Genomic DNA, 27,989 nt, shown 5'->3' with positions numbered 1-27,989 from the left:
CTACTGAATTCCAACTGTCGGCAAAAAAAAAATGATCTATAGTACGACAATCATTTGATCTGAGAGGACTCCACAGGTTTATACCATAGAAAGAATACATCGACGAGGAAAGAATATTGTTTTCCCAAAAAAAATTGTCCCCTCGAAATTATTTAGTTTTGCCAATAACACAGTTATCATCAAGCGAATTGTAGTTTCCTCTCGAAATTATCATTTATTCCATGGACATTATAAGTGTTTATGGACAAAGATATGCACTACTCAATAACATTCACTTGATAAAACCGGAGCCTCATATAATTCTCTGTAGAACGAATGTATTTACCCAAAAGACATAAATGTCTCACGAGCACAGTTACTACACCGAAAATTATCATGTCTCGGTGAAAACCTTCTTTTTGTCCACAAGTAAATTGATTCAGCCCGACAAAAGATCTCCTCCGGCGAGCATAATTTTTCGGCAGAACTAATTTGTTCCTCAGTGCGCGCCAAAATCCGATTTTCGCCTAATAATCAAATGCATTTTGCACATAGAACGCACACATTCCGATGCTGAGGTCTCGCAACAGAGTGGCGAATCGGCGATCGATTGCTCGATGATAGATATCAAGTAATCGTTGAATAAAAAATCAAAATATGAGACTCACAATTTGTCTCTTTTTACTTGTCTCATCGACTCATCAGGATTCGTTGCGCGATCGGCAGTATCATCGGCCGACTCGTCCAGCTACACCTAGAGGCATTGACAACAACCAGACGGTCGCACCTATTGGGTAAATACAATTAATTTTCATTCACCCGAGGAAATTAAGCGAATTTATTATATTTTCGGGGGGGAGGCGCGTCGATTCGATGGAAAAAAATCGGGTTATCTGGGCAGGATGTTGAATGTGACAATCGTATCGTAGATCGGAGCGTTGAATTCGCGTTATTATCCGATACCAATAATAATTCAGACGGTGGCGCACCTCTTCGCGCCAAACACTAGTCGTCTCTTTTATTTTCTTTCTTCTCTCTTCTCTTTCTCTCTCTCTGTCACTGAGATATATCATCTGTGCAATGTATCATGAACTTCCTCCTGGTAATTCGTACAGCGTTTTGATGGTTTACTAACAATCGATTGTATAGCCACGTGCCAGTTGAAACGTATCCACTTTTAGATCGTGGTATTGTTTCCGGGATGGAATGAGGGAAATTTGAAAGCTGATGGTGTTGAATGGGGACTTCATCGCGTTTCTTATGTAAGGGATCAACTCAAGTTCATGAATTTTTTGTGATGCCCATTCACTACACTGAGAAAAAAATTTATTCCTCCCAAGAAAATGTTATTAGTGATATCTTTTTCATACTCTTAGTAGAAGAAAATATCTCTTTTGGAACGTATTTCTCCAGGCCAGTCATTTCCAGGTGCTCCAAAATCATTTCCAATCGTGAGAATTATGGTGATCTATAAGAATATTCTTCTGCATATGACCTCGAAGAAACTCCAATAATAATTATTAACATTTGGAATTATTCCAATTTTCTTTACCTGAGAAAATCGCCAATTTGTAAAATCCGGAAGATATCGGAGAACATTTTGTCAAGGTCATATGTAGCATAATAATCAGATTGTTCAATATCACTGTAATTTTTGAGGATAGACTTGGACTCTCTGAAAATGACTGTCCTGGAAAAATTCGTTCTGAAAAAATATTATCTTCTGACGAGAATATCAATCCTTGGCAGGAATAATTTTTTCTCTCAGTGTATGTCCTTTTCCCTGTCAGATTCGATTCTCACTGCAAAAAACCATCCATTCGGAAGCGAATTTATTAGCAACAATAACTATACTCATTCATAAAAAATTCAATTATCGACTTGTTAATGACGAACATCTTTAAAATTCCTCCAAAGTTCCTGTGCCCAATTCAATTTCCTACTCGACCAATCAAACTCTGAGTGATTGATTATGCATTTCCGTCTAAAATTAATAATAAAAATATTCTGTTTAATTTTAAATTGAATTAAACCGCATTATCACGGAAATTTCAAAAAATTTGTACCAGTGGCTCCAATTCCCGATATGACATATGAAAAACCTGTCGTCAATCCATGTATTCCCCAGATGGTGGCTTGTCCCTTATAATTATCATTATTTGCCCATGAATAAGTATCCACTTATAATAATCGGGACAGCCGTGGGTATGGCAATTTTTCCTCCCGGTTATGGCGAGTAGTCCTGGAAAATTGCCCAGTCTTCCTCGATGAAAGCAAAATGAAATAAAATAAAATACGAATGACTGAAGACCGTTGATAAAGAAAACGAGTGATCTTGTTTCTAAAACATCTTGCGTATGTGCACACATTCACGCCCAATTAACTCTCACATTCTCCATCACCACTGGGTTTCTTCTTTATTTACATCAATGTAAACTCAAGCGGATAAAAATTCACGCAGCACGCACCCGGCTAAATTCCAGTGGTTAAAAATACACGCGGAACAAAAAATCCGGCATTTTTTATTCACCGCGAAATGAAGCAATAACTTTATCAGGGAGGGAATTGAATAAAATTGTGGGGATTGAATTTTTAATATGTTCTTTTTATGATTCCACTCTGGTGTAATCGTGTCATAGAGAATTATTTTATCTAAAACCTCGAGAGCGGAGACTCTCTTATCTCAGGATTGCACGTAACTATGAGTGAATTATGTGAATGGACGGAGATGTGGTCAATTTTTGCTGATGGAATGCATGAGCGGGTGGCACTTGACATTTTTAATGTGTGCGATTAGTTTGCGCAATGAATCGCACGTTGTGACCCTCAAACACTTGAAACTAAGAATGTCTCAGTGTTTTTCTTTAATTTATGGTTTATATGACACATTTGAAAATTTTGAATGGTTATTTTGCACATTATTGCCTTCTATCATGTATAATTCATTGTTTACGTCATTTTATTAAATTGAATAAGGTTTCTGTTCAACTGATTTTGTCAGATTTTCAACTTAGTTGAATGTTATCACCATCATCATTCTTATTTAATTCTATCTCTCCCCTCAGCCCTTCGATAAAATGTTAATAGAAAAATTTTATTTACACATGCTTGAATGAATTTCAAACATCACATTTGAAGAAACCATCAGAAAGCTCACTTTCAGGGAAATTCATGAAAAATTCGAAATTTTCAACAATCATCATAAAAATCATAAAGATGAACGAAACGTCAAGTTGTTTTATATCGAAATATCTCGAAACTGCCTGACCGCTAATCCTTAATTCTGATTGGTCAATATGTGACACGAAGTTATTCACAAAAAAAAACACGCGGCATTTTCAAATTCTTCAGCGAGATAATTTCAAATTCTTCAGTGGTAAATTTTTTTTTCACGTCATATATATATAATATATATATTTCACATGTATATATATCATCGGTGAAATTAATAAATTCTGTCCTTTATGGAGACCGATTATTTTAAAAAATTGAAGATAATTAATTGAAAATGAAAAATTCTTTATAGATTCTTTTACTCTACTTCGCTATTCACTTCAATCATTAGTCGAATTCTCTTTGATTCATTATCAATATTTATAAGGTATTCATGAGAAATGAAATTCAATGAGTTTCATTTCTTCATTTCAACAAATGAATAGATCAGCGCGCGCGAGAGCGCGCGCGTAGATCTTGTGTTCTAAAAGAAGCCGTCAAGGGTGCAGGTGCCGTGAAATTTTGATGAATAGCTGACACCGACATCCCGAAGAGGGGTACCCCATGAAGATTCCACCTTTCATCCAATATGCCCTGTCATTTTGTCACCACGGGGCGCGCATATCCATAACAATTCAATATAGCCGCACGTTTACACGACGGATTCTCTCATTCAGCAGCAATTGTCTTCTATTTACTGATCAAAGCCACAAGTTGAATCGAATCAAAGGGCTCGTAATGTCCGATGCACTTTTTCAAGGCGGGCATTGTGATCTCCTCGAGATCACAATCTGAGAGGAGACCTGGAGAGGAAAATTCCTCGATGAGTTGATGATCCTCGGGATTAGTGGGGGTTTAACGGACAATGGGGATCATTTGGGGATTTAAGTTCGGGTGATAAAATTATCTCTCGATGTAAATGGAATAACATTGGGGTGAAGACTATTTCATGGGAATCAAATGGAGATATTACTGTGATTAGTTGCTCGTGATGAAATAGTAGGTGGAACACTCAGAAAAAATTAGTTCTGCCGAAAAATTATGTTTCTCGAAAGAGATCTTTTGTCGTGTTAAATCACATCACTTGTGGACAAAAAAGGAAGTTTCCACCAAAACATGATAATTTTCGTAGTAGTAATTGCTCTCGTGAGACTACAGAGAATTATATGAGACTCCGGTTTTATCAAGTGAATATTATTAAGTAGTGCATATCTTTGTTCAGTAAACACTTATAATTTCCATGGAACAAATGATAATTTCACGAGGAAACTACAATTTTCTTGCCGATAACTGTGTTTTTGCCAAAACTAAATAACTTCGAGGGGACAATTTTTTTGGGAAAAAAATATTCTTTCCTCGTCGATGTATTCTTTCTGTGGTATAAACCTATGGAGTTCTCTCAGATCAAATGATTGTCGCACAATAGATTATATTTTTTCCTGCCAACACTTAGAATTCTTCTAGAGATATTTCTGATGATCACGACAAAAATTCAATTTTTGTGAAAGATATTAAATTTCCTTCTATCAAGTTGGTTAATTTCCCTCAAGTAAATCTGTTCCACTCCATCAAATATTCTCACGTGGAACGTATAGATTTCGGCAGAGCCAATTTTTTCTCTCAGTGAATCGTTCCTCCAAGTTTCTAGAATTAATAAAACAATTTCAAAAAAATTGTAACAGTGACTCCAATCTTATAACATATGAAAAACCCATTTCCCTAGTCCATTTTCTATTGAAATAACCAATAAAAATGTTATCTGTGAAAAAATTATGCGTATGGCACAATCATTGCTACAATAAAGAGCAAACATGACTTTGATATCCGATAGGAAAACCCAATTAGATAATTATTCACGCTAATTATTATTGAATTAGGTCAAATGACGAAGTCGTGGGCAATAGCGGAAGAGCAATGGAGACCTACTATTATCCACGCCTCGGCGTGCAGTTGGATAGATGTCTATTTGTATCAAACTAATATTTTCCTATTGGAGCAAATCAATTCGAATGGAACAACTGCATTAAAGTGAATTGTACAATGATCGAACGCACGTGCCGTATGTCTTCCTCGATTGAGCATCTCCGCTTCGAAAAGTAAAACTTACAGATAACACGCATGAAGTAATGAAGTGAAGACCTTTAAATTTCACCGACGTATCCCCTTAAACTTGTCGTGCGCGAAGCAATGAAATTACTGAATAGAGCGAGCGACAGCAACTCCTATCGAATTTGCCACACGAGAGATGATCAAAATATACAGCACTTTCTCCTCGCGATAATGCGAAATACAAGAGCGCCGATTATTATATTCACGGTCACTTAAACGTCTTTTTCTTGTTTTCTATCGAATATTGAGGCGCGTGGGGTGTTATTTGAGGGGGGTGTCAAAATTACTACCTGCAACACTCGATCATGATAATCCCATAATGATCCAATTTTTCCCCCTGTGATGAGTCAATTCACGTGCCGTAAGCCCCGTGAATAAAATGTTTCAAAAAAGGATAGAAAACAAGTTAATTTTTCATTAATGAATGAACGTTCGGGAAGGATTGAAGTTGACAAATGAAAATGAGAACTCATGTGTGAAAATTTGGTGGCAAAGAATAGAGCTTATTAAAGTCTACATTCATGAAAAAATTAATGAAATTCGATTGATCGCTTATAAAAAAATTCTTCCTTTCTTTCGAACATGGCGAATATTCCGAAAGAAAGCGGTTTTCATCATTCATTGTAATTATTTATTGTAATATGAAAATTTAACAGCTGATAAATTGGGACATACAACACAACAAGCAAAACCCCCGCAATCTCCAATTAAACCTGAAACATTGTTTAACCCCCGGATAATCAATTCCGCCGGAAAAAAATCCAATCGAGGTCTCCGGTCGACAAGTCTTCCAAGACGCTAGTAACCGAGGACTGTGAGAACGCGTTTACTCCCTAATCGTTAAGTGCCCGTAATTAAATGTCACGATAGCCCAGTTCGTTGAGTGTCCGATCAATTAAAGCCATCGAATTCTCAAAAGATAAAGTAGAAGAGACAGTCACCCATAATCATATGAAATTCCGTATTTCCCCTTGAAACTCTGAAAAGAAAAAAAAGGACCGAAAACTTGATTTTATAAAATACTTTATCCCATAAATGTCCGATGTCCATTAAATCCACATGCGTTATGAATGACAAAATGACATTAGGGAATAATTAATTGGCAGTAAAACGTAGGTGAGAGGGTGGATATTATCTTGGGAATGCTGAACGACGAGAATCAATCATGATTCGTCGGGGTTTGTCCGATGGTTTAACCGTTCCTATTACGCAATAATTACATTTGATTACGTTTTAAGCGCCATCTCGAGCGGCTGAGGAGACGGGGCGGAATGTTAAAGGCCATTGTTTGCCACTGAATTGCCCAGTCACATCTCGCCATCACACCCGTGGGCTTTTTAATATCAACCATTAGGATCCGCATTACCCTTGATTACCCTACATGGTTGAGTTGCATGGCGTTTATCACATCAGCAAAGTCATTGTCTTGTATTAGATATGCTCTATTTTGGATCGTTGCATTGTGACTGATGGAACAATTCCATCAAAATCCGTCTCAAGGGAATTTAATGGGGGGAATCAAGACTGCGTAGTGATGCACGGAGAGAAATGTTCAGAAGATCGTAATTTTTTACAGGAGATTCAGATTAAAATTACGGAACGCTCCGGAAAAATTCCGTGACAGTTCCGTAAAATTTCCTCCAACCACATTTCGCTCTGGAATTACGGAAAAGATACGTCATTTTTATTGAATATTTCTCTCCGTGTGCCGCGAGACATTTCACGAGACAATAATTTGGCGGGATTGTCTCGGTCTCAGTGAACACAGAAATTTTTTGTCTCGCCTCAGTTTTGAAATGTGCAATGTCGGCTCGGTGATGACAATTTATGAAAAAATCGACAAGAGCAATTTCCCACTTGTTTCTCCAGTGAAATGTTTTTCTACTTTTGTACTCGAACATCAATGATTTTATTTAAAATTTGCAGCTCTGACTTGAAAAATTAAATAATATCTCACGGAATTTTATTGTCTGCTTGAATTAAACGCTGGTTCATAAATTCATAAATTATGGATCAAGAGCAATCTCAGCTCATTCTCATTCATTATTCATTCATGGTTCTGTATTCTCATCATTTTGAAGGTAATCCCTCGTTTATGACCAATTTGTTCATTCATTCCAAACTAGCGTAAGTATAGGGAAGGGTGGGGTAAAATGGACACTTGAGACTTTTTTAAAATTATTCATAACTCCGAAAAAAATTTATTAATTGAGCTCAGTTTAGGCGCGTCACGAAGAGAAAGAATTGTTCTTCGTGTTGAAAAAAAAAATTAGTAAATTTTATCAACATTTCAACCCCTCATTAACATTTAAAAAAAAGTCAACAGTGTCCGTTTTACCCCAACCTCCTCTATGTCCCTGCCCGAACATCCTGTAGAAATATGCGGTAAAATGACGGAGTTCTATACCAAAGATATAAAAATGTTCTATAGAGTCGTGTTATATGCAAACAGCTATAGAATATTTTATTTACACATTATTAAAAATAAAACAATACTGTACTGTACTGTACAATACTGTTGTAACAATAATGTACAAATAATATGAATTATTATTTATACATTATTTTGACTCATGCAAATTGAAAATTGCCTGTAGAAATTGTCCGAATTGGAAACCCGGCTGTGTGGCGCACTTGGTAGCAGCATGAGATTCACAACCTCAAGCTCCCAGGTTCGAGCCCCGGCCGGGGCAAAATTCCACATCAATTTTTCATCGCAATTTTCCACATAATATTCAACTGAGAATTCAACACAATTTTCAAACCGAATATTCCACGGAATTTTCAACTGAAAAATCCACTCCACATTATTCAACATTCCCTGGCTGAAGGCCCTCGGGCGATGGCCGCGTTGGCAAGTTAACCCTTGCAACGAAAAACCGGTGAAATTTGAAATTTTTTGTCCGAATTCTTGAGGCAAATCTACAGACATTCCTTCAGAAAATCCTGTGAGAAAGTCTCACAGAACACGACATGGGATTGTTGGAAACGTGGCCATGCGTACCTATATAAAATATACGTACTCACTCTCCGCGGAAACTAGTAGATGAAAAAAATATAAAACCGCAACGCGTTTTATAAGTCAGCAATAAACCACGGCGCCAAGATACGTAAGTGGAAGTACTTAAAAGTGGCCTAGCAGCTGACGTTAATTATGGTGAACGATGTGAATGCCCCCCCTTGTACTGAGGTGGCGCACATTGCTTGCTTGCCGTTTTTTTCCCTCCCCCCCCCCCCCCCCCCCCCCNTCATCACACGCACGACAGTCTAGTAAATAGACGCTGAAGAATTATCGGATGATTTCAGTCGGGTTTTCTGGGTCAATCTCACAGTGCGATTGCTTTCAACAATGCCGAAACGCACTTGACGGGATTGTTGAGTTTTTAGAATGATAATGGAATTGCTTTCAGACCCAACGTCTGCCGGATGAGGGACAGGAGGAGTCACTGCTGTCCTGGGTGGACCAAGAAACCGGAAACTGATCTATGTCTTGTTCGTAAGTGGAAGTATTCCATGGACAATTTACAGTGACAGTTGAGAATGTTAATAGATATTTTGACTGATTTCGTGATTCATAGAAAAGTTTTTTTAACGTTGATAAAAATGTCAAAAGACGTCTGAGAATATTAACAGACATTTTTTGGTAGATTTTTTGCATTCACAAAAAAACGTCTTTGACATGAAGATAAAAATGTTAATGTAGAGATATTTGAGATATTTGAGAATGTTAAGAACTATTTGACAATGTCAATAGACATTCTCGTTCGAGATTTTGTTATTGACAGAAGATTTTTTGACATCTTCATTTGACTTATTATTTATTAATAGATATTTGAGAATGTTAAGAACCATTTGAAAATGTCAATAGACACTCTTTTTTGAGATTTTGTTAACGACAGAAGTTTTTTTGAAATGATAATAACAATGTCAAGGCATTTTTTGGGACCAAAAATCTAACGACAAATCTCTTTTGACTTTTTCATTTTCACTTTTTAGTGTTTTTTTCTTTCGAATAAAAAATGTCTTTTGACATGAAGGTAAAATATGTCAAAAGACATTTGAGAATGACAATAGACATTTTCAACTGTCAAGAGACACTGAAAATCTGAAAGCGCATGTCGGAGTTCAGAGAGATTTAAAAATGTCAGAAAACACCTGAAAATGTCAATAGACATTTTTTTGGTCAAACGACACCTACATCAATCGAAACGACTTTGAAATAATTTCGTTTGCAGCAATATGCGGAAGAGGTTGTGGCAACGGTCGCTGCATCCGACCGAACATATGTCGTTGCGAAGGAGGATCGATTGCAATGGCCTGTCAGTCCTCCACCCAAACTCCTCAAACACGAGGTAATGCCAAAATCTATGACAATTGTCGGAAAATAATAAAAATTCCATACTAAGGCAATATTCCCTAAATTTTCGATTTCTGTTACGACGTTATTTATAATTTTATTCAAATTTCTGAAAAAATTAATGAAGAAAAAAAAAATGACCAAACACAAAAATGACGGCCAGCACGTACGAAAAAAATCACTAAAAAACTCAGCGATTCGCTAGTAAATTCTAGGGAATTCTCATTAAAATTCTTAATCGATATTTGACAGGAAAAAGTCAACAGATTTTTATTTTTTCATAGGAATTTTTTCTATAAGACTAAAACTTTAGAAATCCGTGCCCAATAATTTTAATGGAAAAAATGTCAAGAGAAAAATTCAAACAGAAAAATCGAAAAATATTCACTTTTTGCAATTAAATATCTGGTAGAATCTGCGCAAAAAACAAATAGTTTTAACGAGAATTCCATAAAATTTTAATAGAATCCCCATAGAATTTCTGGAGCATTTCAATAGAATTTTCTAGCGATTTCGCTAACGTTTTTTATTAAATCTTTTCATACGTGAGATTACATCTGGACAGAAAATTTTTCAGCATAAATGACATCGAGAAAAAATTACAAACGATTGGGTAAGTTGACCGATCAGTTTGCATCACGAGGTATGCATCAAGTCATTTACGACTGACGTGATGCATGTCAAAAATTGCCGTCATTTTGCATCCCTAGGTCCACTCATCATCCCGTTCTATTCGTTCCCCCCGGAAAGCAATAGCTAAACGGTTGAAATAAAAAATAGCGACATGGAACAGCGGGTACGGGTGCCCATATGCGGCTGTTATAACCGTCACCAGGGAAATGAATCAGTGTGGAGATAAATTTATGCTGACCCGAAGGGATTTACAGTTTTCAATAATTCCGTCTGGCGTTTTTTTTTTCTCAATCCTTTAGCCCATGAAGCTCATAGAGAGCCACAAACTAGTCGTCCTGGCGGTTCTGGGAGCTGCAGGGCACAATGCATCAACGGAAATTGTGTCGACGGTAGATGCCAGTGCAGGCCGGGATATCAGGGTGAATTTTGCAATGAACGTAAGTCATCGTACAACTCTTCTAATGGAGATATAGGGCTTTTTTCAATTTAAGAATTTCTGGACAATTACAGTTCAATTTGCATACATATTTCTTCTTACAAAAATGAGACCACGTGAACTATTGACAGATGTTGAACTATTAAAGTACACGGAGAGAAATATTCAAGAAAAATTACGGAACATTTCACGTAATCCGCAAGCGAGAATCGTTTTCAGTGAATTTCTATAGGAATATAAGAGAATAAATCTGAAAGGTTCAGTAAATTTTCGGGTCTGTCACCGAAAAAATACGAAAAAGTCACGTAATTTTTCTGGAAGTTGTAAAATCTAACAGAAACTTCAAGACTTATTATGCCTCAGAACATGAAAATTCTTGGATGTTTAAGAATTTTTACGAAAAGTTCCGGAAAAATTACGGAACGTGTTGTTAAAATCTCCCCCTCACGGTGACTCATGGCTAGCCGTGAGGCGTCGGACGGATGAGTAATTTTTACGGAACAGATCGTAGAATTTACGTGACGATTGACACTTTTTATTGAATTTTACTTCGCTCCCAGATTACGTTTCGAAACGTAATTTTTACGTCTTTTTTCTGGTAATTTTTATTGAATATTTCTCTCCTTGTAGCTCTACCCTTACGGTAAATTCAAATATTATTCATAACTGCAAAAAAATTGCAGAAAACTTGATTAGATTCGGAATTCTAATTTTTTTCTCAATTTAATTATCGTTTTGGTTGTTCAAAGAAGAAATGTTTGAAAATCAGGATTCAACCCAGTGTTTTATGTGAAAATCAACATTTCCATTGCAATCAAAGATTAAAATCTGAATTTTTTTTCATTAGATGTGAAAAAATCAAGAATTTTTTTGACACCTCATAAAAAATAATCCACCATATTGCAAACAAGTTTTATTATTTATTTATAAGAGGGAAATGTTTGAAAAAATATCAATATTTTGCGAAATTTAATTTAGATAATACTGATGGGTATGAATTTTTTCAAATTCTTATGTCGAATTTCGATTAACGCGTCTGTTGACTTTTTCTATTGAATGTTTCTATTGAACATGTCAATAGAATCAGCTAAAAACTAATAGAAAGTTTAATAGAAATTCAATAGAATTTTCTAACGAATTCGATAGGTTTTTCTATTAAATTTTTTCATGCGTGGGTATTCTACTTTATGACATTCTACTTCATTACATTCCTCAGACATTCCATAAATTTCCAGCAATCTGTCGTGAGCCGTGCTTGAACCAGGGAAGATGCATTGGTCCTGACAGGTGTGCCTGCATCTACGGCTACACTGGGAGAAAATGTGAAACGGATTACAGGACAGGTCCTTGTTACACTAAAGTCAAGAATGGCCAGTGTCTGGTTCATCTTCAGGGGGTTGTCTGCACGAGACAGATGTGCTGCGCCACTGTCGGCAAGGGCTGGGGTCACCCCTGCGAGCGCTGTCCTGCGAGGCTTGATTGTGAAATTGGACACATCAAGACGAAACAGGGAGAATGCGTTGGTCAGTGTTTTTTCAGGAATATAAGGTTTCGAAGGTTTTGTTTAAAGGAATGTAAAGAATGTTCGGTAAAAATTTCAGAATTATTGATAACAATTATCTCGATAAATGAGAGGTTTGAATATGCATCCGACATCGAATTCAGCTCCGTAATGTTTATGTAGTGAAGAAAAATATTAAAAATAACATGAAAAAGAAAAATCGAGTCGCATTGTCTTGATAATTTAATCTACTTCGTGGGGAAATTTTTAGAAATTCGATATCTGCAGTAGTACGAAAGATAATGAATGAGTTTCATGGAAAGAGTCCATATGTAGCATGGACGACGTACTGCAGGGATTAAGGGGAAAAAGTCAATGGAATTTCAAGTTTCTCTGAAAATTCGCGTTAAGTCTTATTTGCTGAACAGTAGGAAGACAAAAATTCCACAATTGACATGAATTTTCAAGTGAAAATGAATATTCACGGCCAAATTCCCTTGAATCTTCACGGCATTTCTTTAAATTCTTGGAATTCAAGGGGAGATTCCTCTAAATTTTCCCGATTTTCCATTAGTTTCTTCGGAATAATTAAACTGAAATTTACATTTCCCCCTAATTTTTCCACGCAATTATGAATTTTCAATGACGAAATTCTTCGAAATTCCACAATTTACATGAATTTTCGAGTGAAAATGAATATTCACTACCAAATTCCCTAGAATTTTCACGGAATTCCTTTAAATTCTTGGAATTCAAGGGGAGATTTCTCTAAATTTTCCCGATTTTTCATTAATTGCCCTAGAATAATTCAACTGAAATTTACGTTTCCCCGGGATTTTTCCGCGAAATTATGAATTTTCAATGACAGAATTCTCCGAAATTTCACAATTTATATGAAATTCCTTTAAAATTCTCGGAATTCAAGGGGAGAAATCTCTAAATTTTCCTGATTTTTCATCAATTTCCCGGAATAATCAACCTGAAATTTACATTTCCCAGGGATTTTTCTACATAAATTCTAAATCATGAATTTTCAATGACAAAATTCTTCAAAATTTCCGCGGAAATGTTACTAATTGGTAGTTTGTATAACTCGTATGGGAAATTTTAGTCTTAAATTACCAGTATATGTTAATTAATTGATTGTTTCTAGATATCAATGAATGTGAGGCGATCCCTGGCCTCTGCGAGGGAGGTAAATGCATCAACACCCCAGGATCATTCCAGTGCGAATGCCCGGAAGGACAAGCGCGGGACATGGACACGAACGAGTGCAAGGACAGGGACGAGTGTCAGGAGGAAGATGTTTGTGGCGATGGGAAGTGCATAAATACACTCGGGGGATTTTACTGCGTTTGCAATCCTGGATTTATCCAGAGTCAGGATCGAAAATTCTGCATTGGTAATTTATTTTGCATTTTTTGAGGACCAATTTAGTAGTAAAATAGCAATAGGGAGGAATTCAGTAGTATAAATTCTCCGTTTCAAAATGTTGAAATGGAATTTCTGTAGCTCTCCAATTATAGATTTATTATATGATATATCGATGATGATAGCTTCGGGCTTTCACGCAGGAAAAAAGTTAATAGAAAAACCTATCGAATTCGTTAGAAAATTCTATTAAATTTCTATTAGTTTTTGGCTGATTCTATTGACATGTTCAATTGTTCAGAATTCGATTTTCCTATATAACTTATTTTTTTCGTATATTTTCTATAGAATTTGCTCGACTCAAATTTTCCAAGTTTTTTTCATTCTTTTTTTTTCTTCTCATCAAGAAAATCAAACGAAAAAACTTGAAAAATTTGAGCCGAGGAAATTCTATAGACCATATCTCAATAGAATAAGTTATACAGAAAAATTGAATTCTATTGACTTTTTCTACTGAATATTTTCCATTGAACATTTTAACAGAATCGGCCAAAAACTAATAGAACAGTTCAACAGAAATTCAATAGAAATTTCTAACCAATTCGTCACATTAATATTCTTTCCTCTTCCACTCAGATGGTAGACAAGGACTATGCTACACAGCTGTAAACAGAAATGGTGAATGCAAAAATCGACTGGCAGTGAGACTCAGTAAGAAAGACTGCTGCTGTGGTAAAAACATGGGGAGGGGCTGGGGCGACGAGTGCTACATCTGCCCGAATCCCGGAAGCGGTAAAATATCCTCTCATTCTTCTCCACGGATGATGAAAAATTTGAATGTAATGACACCCCATGCCCTCGTCATGTTCATTTCCAGACGATTACAATAAAATATGCTCCGAAGCCCAGCACATTGCCATCAACGAGTGTGTCCTCCGTCCAGACATCTGCGGGGGTGGCAAGTGCATCGACACTGATGATGGGTACGAGTGCGAGTGTTTCCCCGGGTATGTCAAGCGTTTCGGAAGGTGCGAGGATGTCGACGAGTGTCAACAGGGTTATTGTCAGGGGGGAACTTGTCAGAATCTTCCTGGGAGTTTTCTCTGTCACTGCCCACCTGGATTTGTGGTGTCCGGCGAGGGGAAATATTGCAGTGGTGAGTGCGAAAAATGGGAGAAGCTCAAAGAAAGTTTTAATCGATGATGATTTATAATTGTAGAGAAATAGCCATTCAAGAAAATTTTCGAGTTTATCTACAAAGAGAAATTTTTTTTTTTTTTTTTTTTTTTAAATAAAAATTACCTAGATAATCGTGGCAAATTTTAATTTACGAAAGGTAATCGCAATATAATTCAGTGAATTAGACAATGAAATGTTTTGTGATTCGAAAAAATGACGATGTGTGACTTTTCATGAAAAAAATTTTTTGGATGAATTGCTCTGGACCAGGATGTATTGAATCGATCGATACAAAATTTTATACATAAGTGTGACTCAATAATACTAATTAGTAGCCAGAATCTCAGATGTTTATTCCAAGTTTTACGCGTATTATGGAACGCCATGTTAACTCTCAATTAAAAAATTTAGAAAACCGCGAATATCTCGAAAACTTTGTATGAACGGTAGTCATATTTTGATTGGTCTTGATCGAGAGCGGCAAGACGAGTATTTTGAAAAAAAAAAAAAATTAATCGGACCAGTAGTTTGGGAGATATTGAACAAAACAGTTTTTTACAAAAAATTTAATATCGTCCAAACCACTTCTCCGATTTTGCCTACCCACAATCCCATCCTGCAATATTATAAGAGCTACAATCTCACCAAATTTCAATACCCTATCTAAGTTTTTTAGGGAGTTATCGTGTACAGAACGATTTTCTCATAAAAACGAAAAATGCCGATTATTACCAAACTGTCCCTAGTTACTATGCAATGTTATGATGTGATTTGATGGATATTATCACAAGGAATATTTTGACGTCGAAAAAATTCCATTCAGTCACGTAGTTTTCGAGATATTGAGGAAAAAAGATTTTCAAGAAATTGTTGTATCTCGTAAACTACTCGATCGATTGAGATGAAATTGCGCCCAGAAGTGCTTCAAAGTAATACCAATTATCTGACGAAATTTCAGATTTTTAGTTCCAACTGTAGTCCTTTTTTCTGTGAAGATTTATAAAAATTTTCCAAACAATTCGTACACACATTCGGACATTTTCTAAAAACATCATATCTTCACGTTTCATGATATTCTACGTCATTTCCAGGTAAAATTAGAAGATCGTCACAATGAACGAATACAAAACTTCCATTGGGAATTAAAAAAGCTGTCGAATTTTTCAATAAAATCGACCAAAAACTAATAAAAAATTTACTGAAAAGGCAATTAAATTTGCAACATTTTTCAATTGTATTATTTTACACATGTCTAGCCCTCATTTTTAACTGTCTGCAGATCACGACGAATGCCAAGACACAGGAATGTGCACAAACGGCCACTGTACAAACATGAATGGTTCATTTCGTTGTCAGTGCAACGACGGTTACATCCTATCACCCTCTAAGAACACATGTACTGGTGAGTCTTAGTGAATAAGTATCATCTAATCTAAATTTTCTCCACCGATACCTTTCACCAGGCTGTGGATTTACCTCAACGCCTGTATCCACACAGTGGATAATTTACAAGTCGACAGTTTATCACTCTGAAATAGACTTCGCGTGGTATCGAGAGCATTAAGAGGATAACAAGCGGGTGTTGACCACGAATGCGGAAGCACCCGAGGCTACCGAGTACACTGATGATACCCTGTCCAATATTTTTAACGTATCTCGTACGTCTAGCTATTAAATAGCAGAAAAAAGTCTGCGTGGATTGATCGATCAATTCTGCATGTTTGTAGAGTATTGAGGGGTAAATGTCTTGCTGTGGGCAGACGATAAATCCAGTGTCAAAGTGCATTAAATTAGAAAATTCGAAATTATACGAGTGAAAAAAATTCAATAGAAAAACCTAGCCCATTCTATTGCGTTGTTCGATAGAAAATATTCCATAGAAAAAGTCTGCAGAATTCCATTTTTCTGTATAATTTATTTTATTGAGATGTTTTCTATAGAATTTTCTTGGCTTAAATGTTCCAAGTTTTATTTTTATTTTCTTGATGAAAAAAAAAAGAAAAATAGAATGAAAAAAAGTTGGAAAATTTGAGTCCAGAAAATTCGGTAGAAAATATCTCAATAGAACAAGTTGCATAAAAAAATCGAATTCCACTGACTTTTTCTATAGAATATTTTCCATTGAACATTTCGATAGGATCGGCCGAAAAATTTCATAGTTTCCTCACCCCTCAATCTCATTTAATAAAGACACACTAATTTAATTCTGATTAATAAAATAATTTTCTACCAATTATTCACCTTTTGATTGAAAATTTAAGTAAGTCAGGAAATTGTTGTCTTCTTGCCACTCAAAAATTTTAAATTCCTCCAATTTCCAGTGAAATTTACAATCTCATGATTTTCTCGTGCCTTTTTCTAATTTAACATCGCCTTTTTGAAAATTATTACCAAATTCCACGGAGTTTCAATTGTTCTCTAGCAATATAATAGAACTCCGATGAAATTTCCCACAAAAAGCTCTCGATTTTCCCCAAAATTTTCAAAATGCGTAGCTTACCTCCGCCGCATTAAAACGGTGAAACCTCAGCACAACTCCTCCACTCCTTCACCCCCCAACAATCTGCTTCACCATCCCTCCTCCTTCTTCCAGACATAAACGAGTGCTCCGAGAACCCCCGAATCTGCCTGAACGGCAGATGCGAGAACACCCCGGGTTCGTACCACTGCGTCTGCCAATCGGGTTTCACCCCCTCCAACGACAACACCTTCTGCGTGGACATGGACGAGTGTTCAACCACGGGAATGTGCAACAACGGAAGATGCGTAAACATGGAGGGATCCTTCAAATGCGTCTGCGACTCTGGTTTCCGTTTGGGCCCGGACCAGAGCCACTGCATCGACATCGACGAGTGCCTGAGCAGTCCCTGCCAGAACGGCCGCTGCAAGAACACCCCCGGAAACTTCAAATGCGAGTGCAACCTGGGTTTTGACCTCGGCCCAGACGGTCGCTCCTGCCTGGACACCCGACGCGACTTGTGCTACTCGCAGTACCGAGACGGCCAGTGTTCAAACCCGACGTCAACGGCCGTGACCAAATCCAGCTGCTGCTGCTGCACGATAATCCTGGGCCAACCCCTGGGTTGGGGGAGCAGCTGCCAGCGCTGTCCCACCCCAAACAGTCCAGAGTTTGAGGCCCTCTGCCCCCACGGAGCCGGAATGACGTACAACGGTGACGACATCAACGAGTGCGCGCAGAACCCCAACATCTGCGTCAACGGTGGCTGCGAAAACCTGATGGGCACCTACCGCTGCATCTGCGACAGCGGCTACGAGCTGGACCCAACCGGAAAAATCTGCAGCGACATCAACGAGTGCGAGCTGGAGCAGTCCCTCTGCAGCGGTGGTCAGTGCAGAAACACCCCTGGCAGCTTCCAATGCGTCTGCCCAACTGGGACCAGATTCAACAGCGCTAACCAGATGTGCGAGGACATCGACGAGTGCGACGAGCTCGGGGCGGATGTCTGCATCAACGGCATCTGCATCAACACCAAAGGGTCGTATCAGTGCGAGTGCTCCAACGGTTACATCCTCGATAACACAGGACACATCTGCATGGATAACCGACGGGGTACCTGTTGGACGAAGATCATAGACGGCAGATGTGAGAACAACTTCCCCAGACTGGCGCTGAAGTCCGAGTGCTGCTGCTCGGTTGGCGTTGCCTGGGGCAGCCCCTGCGAGACCTGTGACTACTCCCTCTGCGAGTGCTCGAAGGGTTACGCTAAAGTCGATGGGAAAGCTTGTGCCGACATCAATGAGTGTGAGCTCAACACTGGGATCTGCAAGGGTGGTGGGACCTGTGTGAACACTGATGGGTCTTACAGGTGTGAATGCCCACCGGGGCTGACCCTGGACGCCACTCACACGACCTGCATAGACACCAGACAGGAGACCTGCTTCATGGATTACCGTCATGGTCAGTGTACGAGCTCCATCGAAGGGAGATTCTCCAAGAGCATCTGCTGTTGTTCGGTGGGAAGGGCCTGGGGCAACGACAAGTGTGAGCTGTGTCCAAAGACCGGAACACAGGTCCACTCCGAGTTGTGTCCTAAGGGGGATGGGTTCACGGAGAAGGTCGACATCAACGAGTGCATCGAGTTCCCGGGGATGTGCCTCAATGGGAGATGCAAGAACACAGTGGGCAGCTACAGTTGTCGATGTAATCAAGGCTACGCTCTTGACGAGAATGGGATCAAGTGCAATGACATTGACGAGTGCGAAATCATGCGAGGGGTGTGTGGGAATGGGACTTGTGTCAACACCCCTGGGACCTTCCAGTGTGAGTGCGATGAGGGGTACAGAGGGTCTGACATCATGAAGGTGTGTATGGACATCAACGAGTGTGAAGAGACGCCGGGGTTGTGCAGAGGGGGCACCTGCAGGAACGTTGAGGGGGGTTACAGGTGTCTCTGCCCCCCAGGTCACGAGCTGAGTCCTGACAAGCAGTCCTGCAAGGACATCGACGAGTGCTCAAGGACCAGCGGCATCTGCTCCAACGGAGTCTGCGAGAACATGATGGGGACGTACCAGTGCATCTGCGACGACGGCTTCCGGCAGACGGGCCTCAAATCCCATTGCGAGGACATCAACGAGTGTGCGGTCAACAATGCCGGGTGTGAAGATGTCTGCACGAACACCCCTGGAAGCTTCACGTGTTCTTGCGGACCTGGGCTGGCACTCAATTTAGACGGGAGGACCTGTTCTGACATCGACGAGTGCAAGGAAAACCCGAGAATATGCAATGGCGGCAAATGCACGAATTTGGCGGGAACTTACTCCTGCCATTGTAGGCATGGTCTATTACCCGGAACGGATGGAACTTCTTGCATTGACATTGACGAGTGCGTGACACAGCCCAGGATCTGCGGGTATGGAGAATGCAGGAATACCATTGGGTCCTTTGATTGCCGATGCGAGGAGGGGTACTCTGTGAAACCTGATTCCGGCCCGGACTGCACTGATGACGACGAATGCCTTCTCAATGATCATTCTTGCAGTGAGTTCGCGGCATGTCAGAACACCCCGGGGTCTTATCAGTGCACATGCCACGATGGATTCATTGGGAATGGGATTGAGTGCAGGGACATCAACGAGTGTCTTGTTAACAATGGCGGGTGTGACATGAATGCCCAGTGTATCAATACGGAGGGATCCTTCAAGTGCGTCTGCGACGCTGGATTCAGGGGGGATGGGTACACCTGCAGGGATATTGATGAGTGCACGAATGATCCCACGTTGTGTGAGAATGGACACTGTCTTAATTATCCGGGGTCCTTCAGGTGTGAGTGCGAAATGGGGTTCATGCATCCTGATGAGAATAATGAGCAGGCTTGCATTGATATCAATGAGTGTGATATGTTCCGAAATCTCTGTGTTTACGGCAAGTGTGAGAACATCTTCGGGATGTTCAGGTGCGAGTGTGATGATGGGTATAAGTTGGATGGGTCTGGGGGGAACTGCACAGATATTGATGAGTGTGAGAGTCCACAGGCCTGCCAGTACGGGAGGTGTGTTAACACCCAGGGGACTTACAGGTGCGAGTGTCCGATTAATCATGAACTGGTTGAGGCTGGAAATGCTTGTGTTGGTAAGTAGACTCCACTGCATTCTTAATATTCGTTAAAAGTTTCAACCGTCTATCGATTACTGATCGATTACAGTTTGGGCCATAATACGGTCATACATGTATATGCATATTGCGAAGGAGTGATGTTATATGCTATCCTTTCACCTTTGCTGTTTCTATATGAACCAACCAATGAAGCTAACCAAATCTTGCCAAATTTTGCAAAGTCTGGAGTCAATATTTCTACCACCTACACACCACAGTATTATCATAATGGCTGTAGGATAGATCAGCTTACTTTGGCTATGTAGAAGTTCTAATAGTACTCCCATATCATATCGTTGAGTGGCGTAGTCGGTAGCGTGGTTGAGTTAGTAACCCGGGGTTAGGTCAACCGCGTTCGTTGTTTCACATTGTAATACTAAAGATGAAAGGATGACCTAAAGCAACCCTTAGCTTCTTCTTCTATTCGTATTAGTTATATCGTTGGCAACCTGAACCATTCCAGACCGTCGGGAATCCTTATGCTTCACCGGGGAAGAGCACGGTACCCGGCGTCCCCAATGTGTTTTCGACATGTCCTCCACCGTGACCAAAGCCACCTGCTGCTGCAGCATTGGTAACGCGTGGGGTACGCGTTGCGAGCAGTGCCCGGCGGTCGGAACCAGAGAATTCGAAGAGCTGTGTCCCGGTGGCCCGGGCTACCGTCCAAATCGGCTGACAGTCATTCTCGAAGACATCAACGAATGCGAGGAACACGAGAACCTTTGTCAGAACGGCCACTGTACCAACACCTTCGGCAGTTTCATGTGCTCCTGCAACGAGGGCTTCATCCTCGATGAAACAAAGACCAGCTGCATCGACATCGATGAGTGCTCCCTTCACCCCCAGATTTGCGGCGTCGGCTACTGCATCAACGACCAAGGAAAGTACCACTGCGAATGCCCGGAGGGTTACATGTCCATGCCGGGGGGCAAGGAGTGCGTCGACATGCGGAAGGAACTCTGCTACATGAAGTATGAAGATGGTCAGTGCAGCCACTCGATGGTCCACCCGCAAACCAAGATGCTGTGCTGCTGTTCGATGGGAGCAGCCTGGGGTCAGCCCTGCGAAAGATGTCCGGGTGAACGAACCCGGGAACACGAGATCCTCTGCGGTATGGTGCCCGGCCAAATCATGAACCCCATCACCAATCACACCGAGGAGATCGACGAGTGCTCTTTGATGCCCACCATGTGCACCCATGGTAGGTGCATCAATACCCCCGGTAGCTTCGAGTGCCAATGCGATATCGGTTACGTTTACGACGAGGACTCCCACCAGTGCATTGATGAGAACGAGTGCCAGCAAACACCGAACCCATGTTCCGGCAACGCCCAGTGCATCAACCTCCAAGGAACATTCGAATGTAGATGTCCAGCCGGGTATAAACTAGGCATAAGTCAACGAAGCTGTGTAGACATCGACGAGTGCTTCGAGAGACCTGGAATCTGCGCCAACGGCATCTGCAATAACCTCCAAGGAAGCTTCCAGTGCATCTGCCACCTGGGCTTCGCCCTGACTCGAGACCGGGACTCCTGCGTGGACATCGACGAATGCCAACGGAACCTCAACATCTGCAACAACGGTACCTGCATCAACACCCTGGGATCCTACAAGTGTCAGTGCTACGAAGGCTTCAAACTCAGCCCCAACAACGACTGCGCGGACATCGATGAATGCAGAGTAATGCCGTTTTTGTGTAGGAACGGAAGGTGTAAGAACGTCATTGGTTCCTTCATCTGCGAGTGCGCTGATGGATATATCCTCGCCCAGGACGGACAACACTGCAGGGACATTGACGAGTGCGTGGAGATCCCGGGGCTCTGTCCGTACCCTGGAAAATGCCAGAATCTCATGGGCTCGTACATCTGCAGCTGTCCACCGGGGTATGAACTAGACAGCAGTAAGAAGAGGTGTATCGATGTCGACGAGTGCATCGAGACCCGCAACATCTGTGAAAACGGCAAGTGCATAAATACCGAGGGTGGCGTCATTTGCGAGTGTCCAGAGGGCTTCAAGCTCAGTGACAAATGGAACTCGATGACGTGTGTTGATGTTAGGGAGGAGCAGTGCTACGATAAATTCAGGAGGGGACAGTGTCTAGCGCCTAGATTGGGGGGCATGACGAAGAAGCACTGTTGCTGTACGATGGGAAAGGCCTGGGGGAGGAACTGTGAGATGTGCCCCAGAGAGGGTACAGAAGATTTCAAGAACCTCTGCCCAGAAGGCCCAGGTAGAGACGACACTGGAGTTGACCTGAACGAGTGTCTCTTCATGCAGGACGTCTGTCATGGTGGCGACTGCATCAACACGGACGGGTCCTTCAGGTGCGATTGCCCGCCCGGCTATACCCTGGACGAAACAGGAAGGAGGTGTGTAGACCACAATGAATGCGTCCACAATCAGAACATCTGTGGGAACGGAACTTGCTCCAACGTCGAGGGAGGCTTCGAGTGCTCCTGCAGCAACGGCTTCGCCCCGGGGGCCAATCAGGTCTGCGAGGATGTCAACGAGTGTCTGGAGATGGGAAATCAGTGTGCCTTCAGATGTCACAATGCTCTGGGGTCCTTCAGGTGCATCTGCCCTTACGGCTATGTCCTAGCTGCTGATGGAAGACACTGCATCGATGTTGATGAGTGCTCCACACCTGCGAATAACTGCAAGTTCCAGTGTAAGAATCTCATCGGGAGCTTCATGTGTATCTGTCCACCTGGCTATCAGCAGATAGGGATGACTGACGAGTGCAAAGATGTTGATGAGTGCTCGGTCAATTCTGGGCTGTGTAGGAATGGACGGTGTGTCAATCTTGAGGGGAGTTATCAGTGCAGGTGTTACGATGGCTTCGAACAGAATTCTGATGGAAAGTCCTGCATTGATAGGAGGGTTGGGTACTGCTTCCTGAGGACCATAGGGGGCAGGTGCACAGCGAGGACCTCTGAGTTGAGGACTGTCACCAAGGCTGACTGCTGTTGCACCATGGGTGCTGCTTGGGGAACTCACTGCGAACTCTGTCCTTCCAGGGATTCTGATAATTACAACGAGCTGTGTTTGGACAAAGGGTTTTCTCTCGATGGACAGGACATTGACGAGTGCAGGGCCATCCCAGATTTATGTAGGAATGGAATCTGTATCAATACACTGGGGTCCTTCAGGTGCATCTGTAATAAGGGGTACAGGGCGGACAAGTCTGGGACGCAGTGTCATGATGTCAATGAGTGCGAGTTGACACCGAGTCCCTGCAAATTCAGCTGTCAGAATACAGACGGGAGCTTCACGTGCTCGTGCCCTGTTGGGTTCATTCTGAATGCTGATGGGGTTGGGTGCAGGGATCTTGATGAGTGTGCTACCGGGAATCATTTGTGCCAACAGAAGTGCATTAACACTGAGGGGAGCTACACCTGCGCTTGTAGGGATGGATACACTCAGCATGGTGATGCTTGTCATGGTTGGTATCTCAATTAATAATTCATTAATTATCGATTATCGCATCGAATTTTCTATATCCTTGGGGCATTGGGAATGGGAGGTTGGTAATAGAATAACCACCTGTACCGACGTGGATTTTCTGGGATTCCCCGGATTGATTACATGTGTAGCCAGCAATAAAATGAAAAAGATTGATAAAAACTAGTTTAACTGTCTGTTTCTACGATTTCGCTATTGAATTTTAGTTTCCTTCCATCTTCTAATGCTTTCTTGCTTTAGATATTAATGAATGTGAACAACATGGGACATGCCCCAAGCCTGGAACATGCATCAATACCCTTGGCAGCTTCAGGTGCATTTGTCCAAGGGGTTTCAAACTCGATCATAACGGGAAATTCTGCACTGATAATAACGAATGCAGTGACGATGGGACTTGCGAGCACGGATGTCAGGTATTGAACTCCCATCTGGCAATCATAATTGTTAACACAAGTTAATTGAGGCTTGCTCTTTATGTCGTGTAGAACTTCATGGGAAGCTATCGTTGCGGATGCCCGGACGGATTCGTTCAGCATCTCTACTACAATCAGTGTATTGATGAGAACGAGTGTCTCAGTTCACCCTGTGGAGAGAGCAACTGCATCAACACTTTGGGGAGCTACAAATGCGGCTGTTCAGAGGGACATCAGTTTGATAATAATCGACAGAGTTGTGTTCAGGTATTTGTGCCAATTACCAGTGAGGTTCTAGCAGAAATTTTTCACAATTAATATTTCAACTAGGGCGCTGTAATTTTCTACACAATTTTTTGTGAAAGGATTGCGAAAACCCAATTGTTTAAAAATAGAATAAAATTATTTTGATATTGAAGGTGAGTCCTGGATGCGTGGGGAGTCCATGTGCCTTTGGATGCATGCCAAGTGGCTCCAATGGATTCCTCTGCGGCTGTCCAAATGGATATCAACGCATTGGACAGGTGAGGATTTATTTCCTTTTTTTAAAGGCTTCAAGTGTCACGAGTGTCAATTCTAAATAATTCGTCTGTCGTTTTATCTAGGGACATTGTTTGTCGACGATAAATCCGATGGCCCAAGGGGGCTACAGGGAGGACATCGGAAATGTTCCGACGTTCGTCATAAATCCAGATCCTTACCACATTCCCCCAGCGGATGACAAAATCATTTCGACGGAGGGGTGCTTCTCTTGCAAGGTTAGTACCGGAATAGAATTTTTTAAGCGCCGATTTTTCGGCGCTTTATGGCATCAATAACAAAACTTAAATACTTTTGGATAAAAAATATTTTCATATTTTAGTGAAAAGATGAAAGATTATTATTATTTCAAATGATCGATTTTCGTGTTCTCCATATGTTTTCACTTTCATCACTAATTGTTATTGTCACAGGTATATTTATACACTCGGGTACACTTTCAACACATTACTACCATCCACTGGGTATAAACATTATGAATTTACAAATTTTTGGATTATTTTTTTCTATCGAATTTACACTTCCTATTTCCTTATTCATTCAATGCAACAGATAACAATAATTCAAGTCACGGAATACTATTAAGGATATCCAAGTATCTTTTGTAGACAACACTGTAGATTCAATTATTTTCAAGCAACAAATTTATCAAAAACTATGACAAATAATCCAATTAGATTAACGAAGCTGGAAAGCTAAATAGTGAAACTTTAATTACACATGCGTTTCGTAATTTTTCATGCATTAGAAAGTATCGAATCAAATTTTCCATACTCCTGAGGTCTTGACGAACCGACGGTTGATAATAGAGGGACCGCATGTACCGACATGAATTTTCTGGGATTCCCCGTATTAATTACATGCGTAGGCCGCAGTAAAATGAAAAAGATTTCGAAAATTTCATGCAACAGCTTATTTTTCACCATGACCCATGCAAGATTTGCATATTTCATCGAATTCATTATTTTCATCAATTGTTGCAGTTTAAATGTTAATGAAATATTTTCATATGCGTTAAAATTACTATGTGCACCACAAAAATCAGCGCCAAAGTGTATCGGTACCAAAAAAATTGGTGTAACGTATCGGGTTCGTACCGCCAGCGCAAAAATGTTGTCCTCAAAAGTTGGAAATATAATGAGGAAGTGATAATTTTATTTTTATGATCGACAGATCAACGGAAAGGAGAGACACAGGAGAGGCACGAAAATTCGTCACGGCAATCATACGATCGGTCTCAGGCATATGTCACCACGTAAGAGAAGATTCGGACAGATTTCGAAGAAGTCTATGCTTCGAAAAGCAAAAAGGCATCATCACGGAGAAGAGTACGTGATGAAGGTGAATCTTAGACAGACGAAACATAAAATGCGGATAATCAAGTTGCAGCCGGCGCTCAAGGTAATGGAATTTTTGTAGGTTTTTTGTTGAATTTTTGCTAGGTTCTTCTACGAAATTGTTTCATACTTGATTTCCTGCGAGAATGATACCTTTCTTTAGAACCAAAATGCACGATATTTACACAAATAATTTTTTCAAAAATCACAACGAAAATTTATAACAAAATTTTTTTCTCAAGGACGAAAAAATCGAGTACACGATAGTGAAAGGCAACAAAGCCAACCACTTCGAGGTGGCCATGGACAAGGGTGGAATATGGGCTCTTCACTTTAGGCATCAATTGAAGAAAACTGGTGAATTCAAAGTGGTCATCCATGGAAAACCAGTCAATGGTATAACAGCTGAGAATGAAATTTGGGAGAAACCTCTGACATTCAGAGTGCACATCATCGTGACAGGGTAGAAGCAATTGCCACAAAGTCGAAACACTATTTTCCAAATCCAAATTCCATTAAAATGGAGGGCAGTACTCATTCACCATTGAAATATACTCAGAACCTCACGACGTGCTGCGCGAATGAACCTTCTCACACTGCCAGGATATATAATATATTCGTTTAATTAAAACCGAAACGCTTGCCAAGTATTCAATGCGAAAAGATGTTCGATGAAATTGTGTGTTCGATAAAATTTGTGTTCAGACTGTAATTGTCACATCAAAACTATTTAAAATACGAATTATAATATGAGGAAAGAGAACTGGAGGCGAGAGCGAAGGAGGAAGAGATGAATTGGTCCAACTAGAGGCCAAAGTGTTCACAGAGTTGTTTCAACTCTTAATGATATTCCAACTTCTTCTTCTATGTATTTTTATACCAAACTGCGATTTATTAATCACGAAGTTGATCCCCTACTGTCGAAACTGGGAGATGTAATGCACGTGTTCTCTTCGATATATTTTTCTCTTAGCTTTTTTCTCTCATTAGTGTACAAATAAGTGAATGGAAAGATTATATATGTTAATGTAGAATTTTAATTTTTATCTTTTTAGATCAATTATAAATACATGTTATTTATACCAGAGAAAATGATTTGTCTTTCTTTTTTAAACTGTTTATTTCACCCCAAATTTTAGCGCCATCGTGTGATGATATTCACATCCAGCGGAGAGAATGTTTGATGGGAAGTGACTGAAATTTACCGAGTCTGGATAATTTCGCGGGGAAATGGAGAAGCCGGCGTGTCTTTTGTACACAACGCCACCCTTGGCGGGGATTCCCCCTGCATCTACTCGGGAATTGGGGTTCTTGACTTTTCTGCAGGGACTCTCACCCCTGTCCCAAAAATGTAAATCTTCTCTGGGGTAGGGGAAATCATTTGCTGTGTAGAAATGAAGGCCTGCTTGATTTGAATTCACCTCTAGTGATCTACCAGACTCCGGATGCAGAATTCTTGAAATAATTAGAAGAATGGTTTTGTTTATCGTTCATTTTGGTGACTGACGTATGAAAAATGTCTTTTAATACGTCGAAATGTGTAATGAATGGTGGTCTTCACTTCAGAGAATTCACTATTGTTTTTTTAATAGATCTGATTTTTCAGAAAAATTTATTGGAAACTGTTGCTAAAACAGAATTGAAAAAATTGAAATCAGTTTTTTCAATTTTTGTTTTCTTTATGGCCGTGACTATTCGCACCATTGCGTGAATCACTCCCGTACACTCCATACACTCTACGCATGCGTGAAGTTTGTGTGTTTCACGCAGCCGAATTTTCATACTGCTGTGTATTTCACGCAGTTGAAGTTTCATACTACTGTGTGTTTCACGCAGTTGAAGTTT

The 27,989-nt window shown here is 40.3% G+C and overlaps 3 protein-coding genes across 3 annotated transcripts in view; 1 reads left to right on the top strand and 2 right to left on the bottom strand.

Moving 5' to 3' along the window:
• LOC107036773 (adenylate kinase) overlaps positions 1-27,989 on the bottom strand; it is an 86,969-nt gene that overhangs the window by 45,436 nt on the left and 13,544 nt on the right. The gene's annotated exons all lie outside the window — the stretch shown is intronic.
• On the top strand, positions 637-27,215 carry LOC107036764 (fibrillin-2). Its single transcript, XM_015254906.1, has 17 exons — positions 637-773; positions 8,712-8,797; positions 9,537-9,653; positions 10,591-10,728; positions 11,963-12,250; positions 13,382-13,630; positions 14,236-14,391; positions 14,477-14,755; positions 16,058-16,180; positions 17,372-20,368; positions 20,856-23,834; positions 24,095-24,267; positions 24,340-24,534; positions 24,687-24,791; positions 24,873-25,025; positions 25,981-26,208; positions 26,387-27,215. The coding sequence occupies exons 1-17, from the start codon at positions 637-639 to the stop codon at positions 26,609-26,611; spliced, it is 8,628 nt and encodes a 2,875-aa protein (XP_015110392.1). The 3' UTR covers positions 26,612-27,215.
• Positions 27,263-27,989, bottom strand: part of LOC107036771 (aldose 1-epimerase) — a 6,163-nt gene continuing 5,436 nt past the window's right edge. Inside the window, exon 6 of the mRNA XM_015254915.1 lies at positions 27,263-27,599. Within this exon, the coding sequence (XP_015110401.1) occupies positions 27,263-27,599 (337 nt within the window). The remainder of the gene's footprint in view (positions 27,600-27,989) is intronic.

This window comes from Diachasma alloeum, unplaced genomic scaffold (genome assembly GCF_001412515.2).
Source record: "Diachasma alloeum isolate Michigan unplaced genomic scaffold, Dall2.0 Dall_scaffold_00211, whole genome shotgun sequence".
NCBI lineage: Eukaryota > Metazoa > Arthropoda > Insecta > Hymenoptera > Braconidae > Diachasma > Diachasma alloeum.
Note: the sequence above shows the minus strand (reverse complement) of the source record. Positions and strands in the feature narration are given on the sequence as shown.

Bases quoted from the DNA above. Each gene is read 5' to 3' on its own strand.
- LOC107036764 (XM_015254906.1), top strand. From the start codon at position 637: ATGAGACTCACAATTTGTCTCTTTTTACTTGTCTCATCGACTCATCAG. The intron at 12,251-13,381 runs GTCAGTGTTTTT...GATTGTTTCTAG, and splicing joins GAAACAGGGAGAATGCGTTG to ATATCAATGAATGTGAGGCG. The intron at 16,181-17,371 runs GTGAGTCTTAGT...TCCTTCTTCCAG, and splicing joins CTCTAAGAACACATGTACTG to ACATAAACGAGTGCTCCGAG.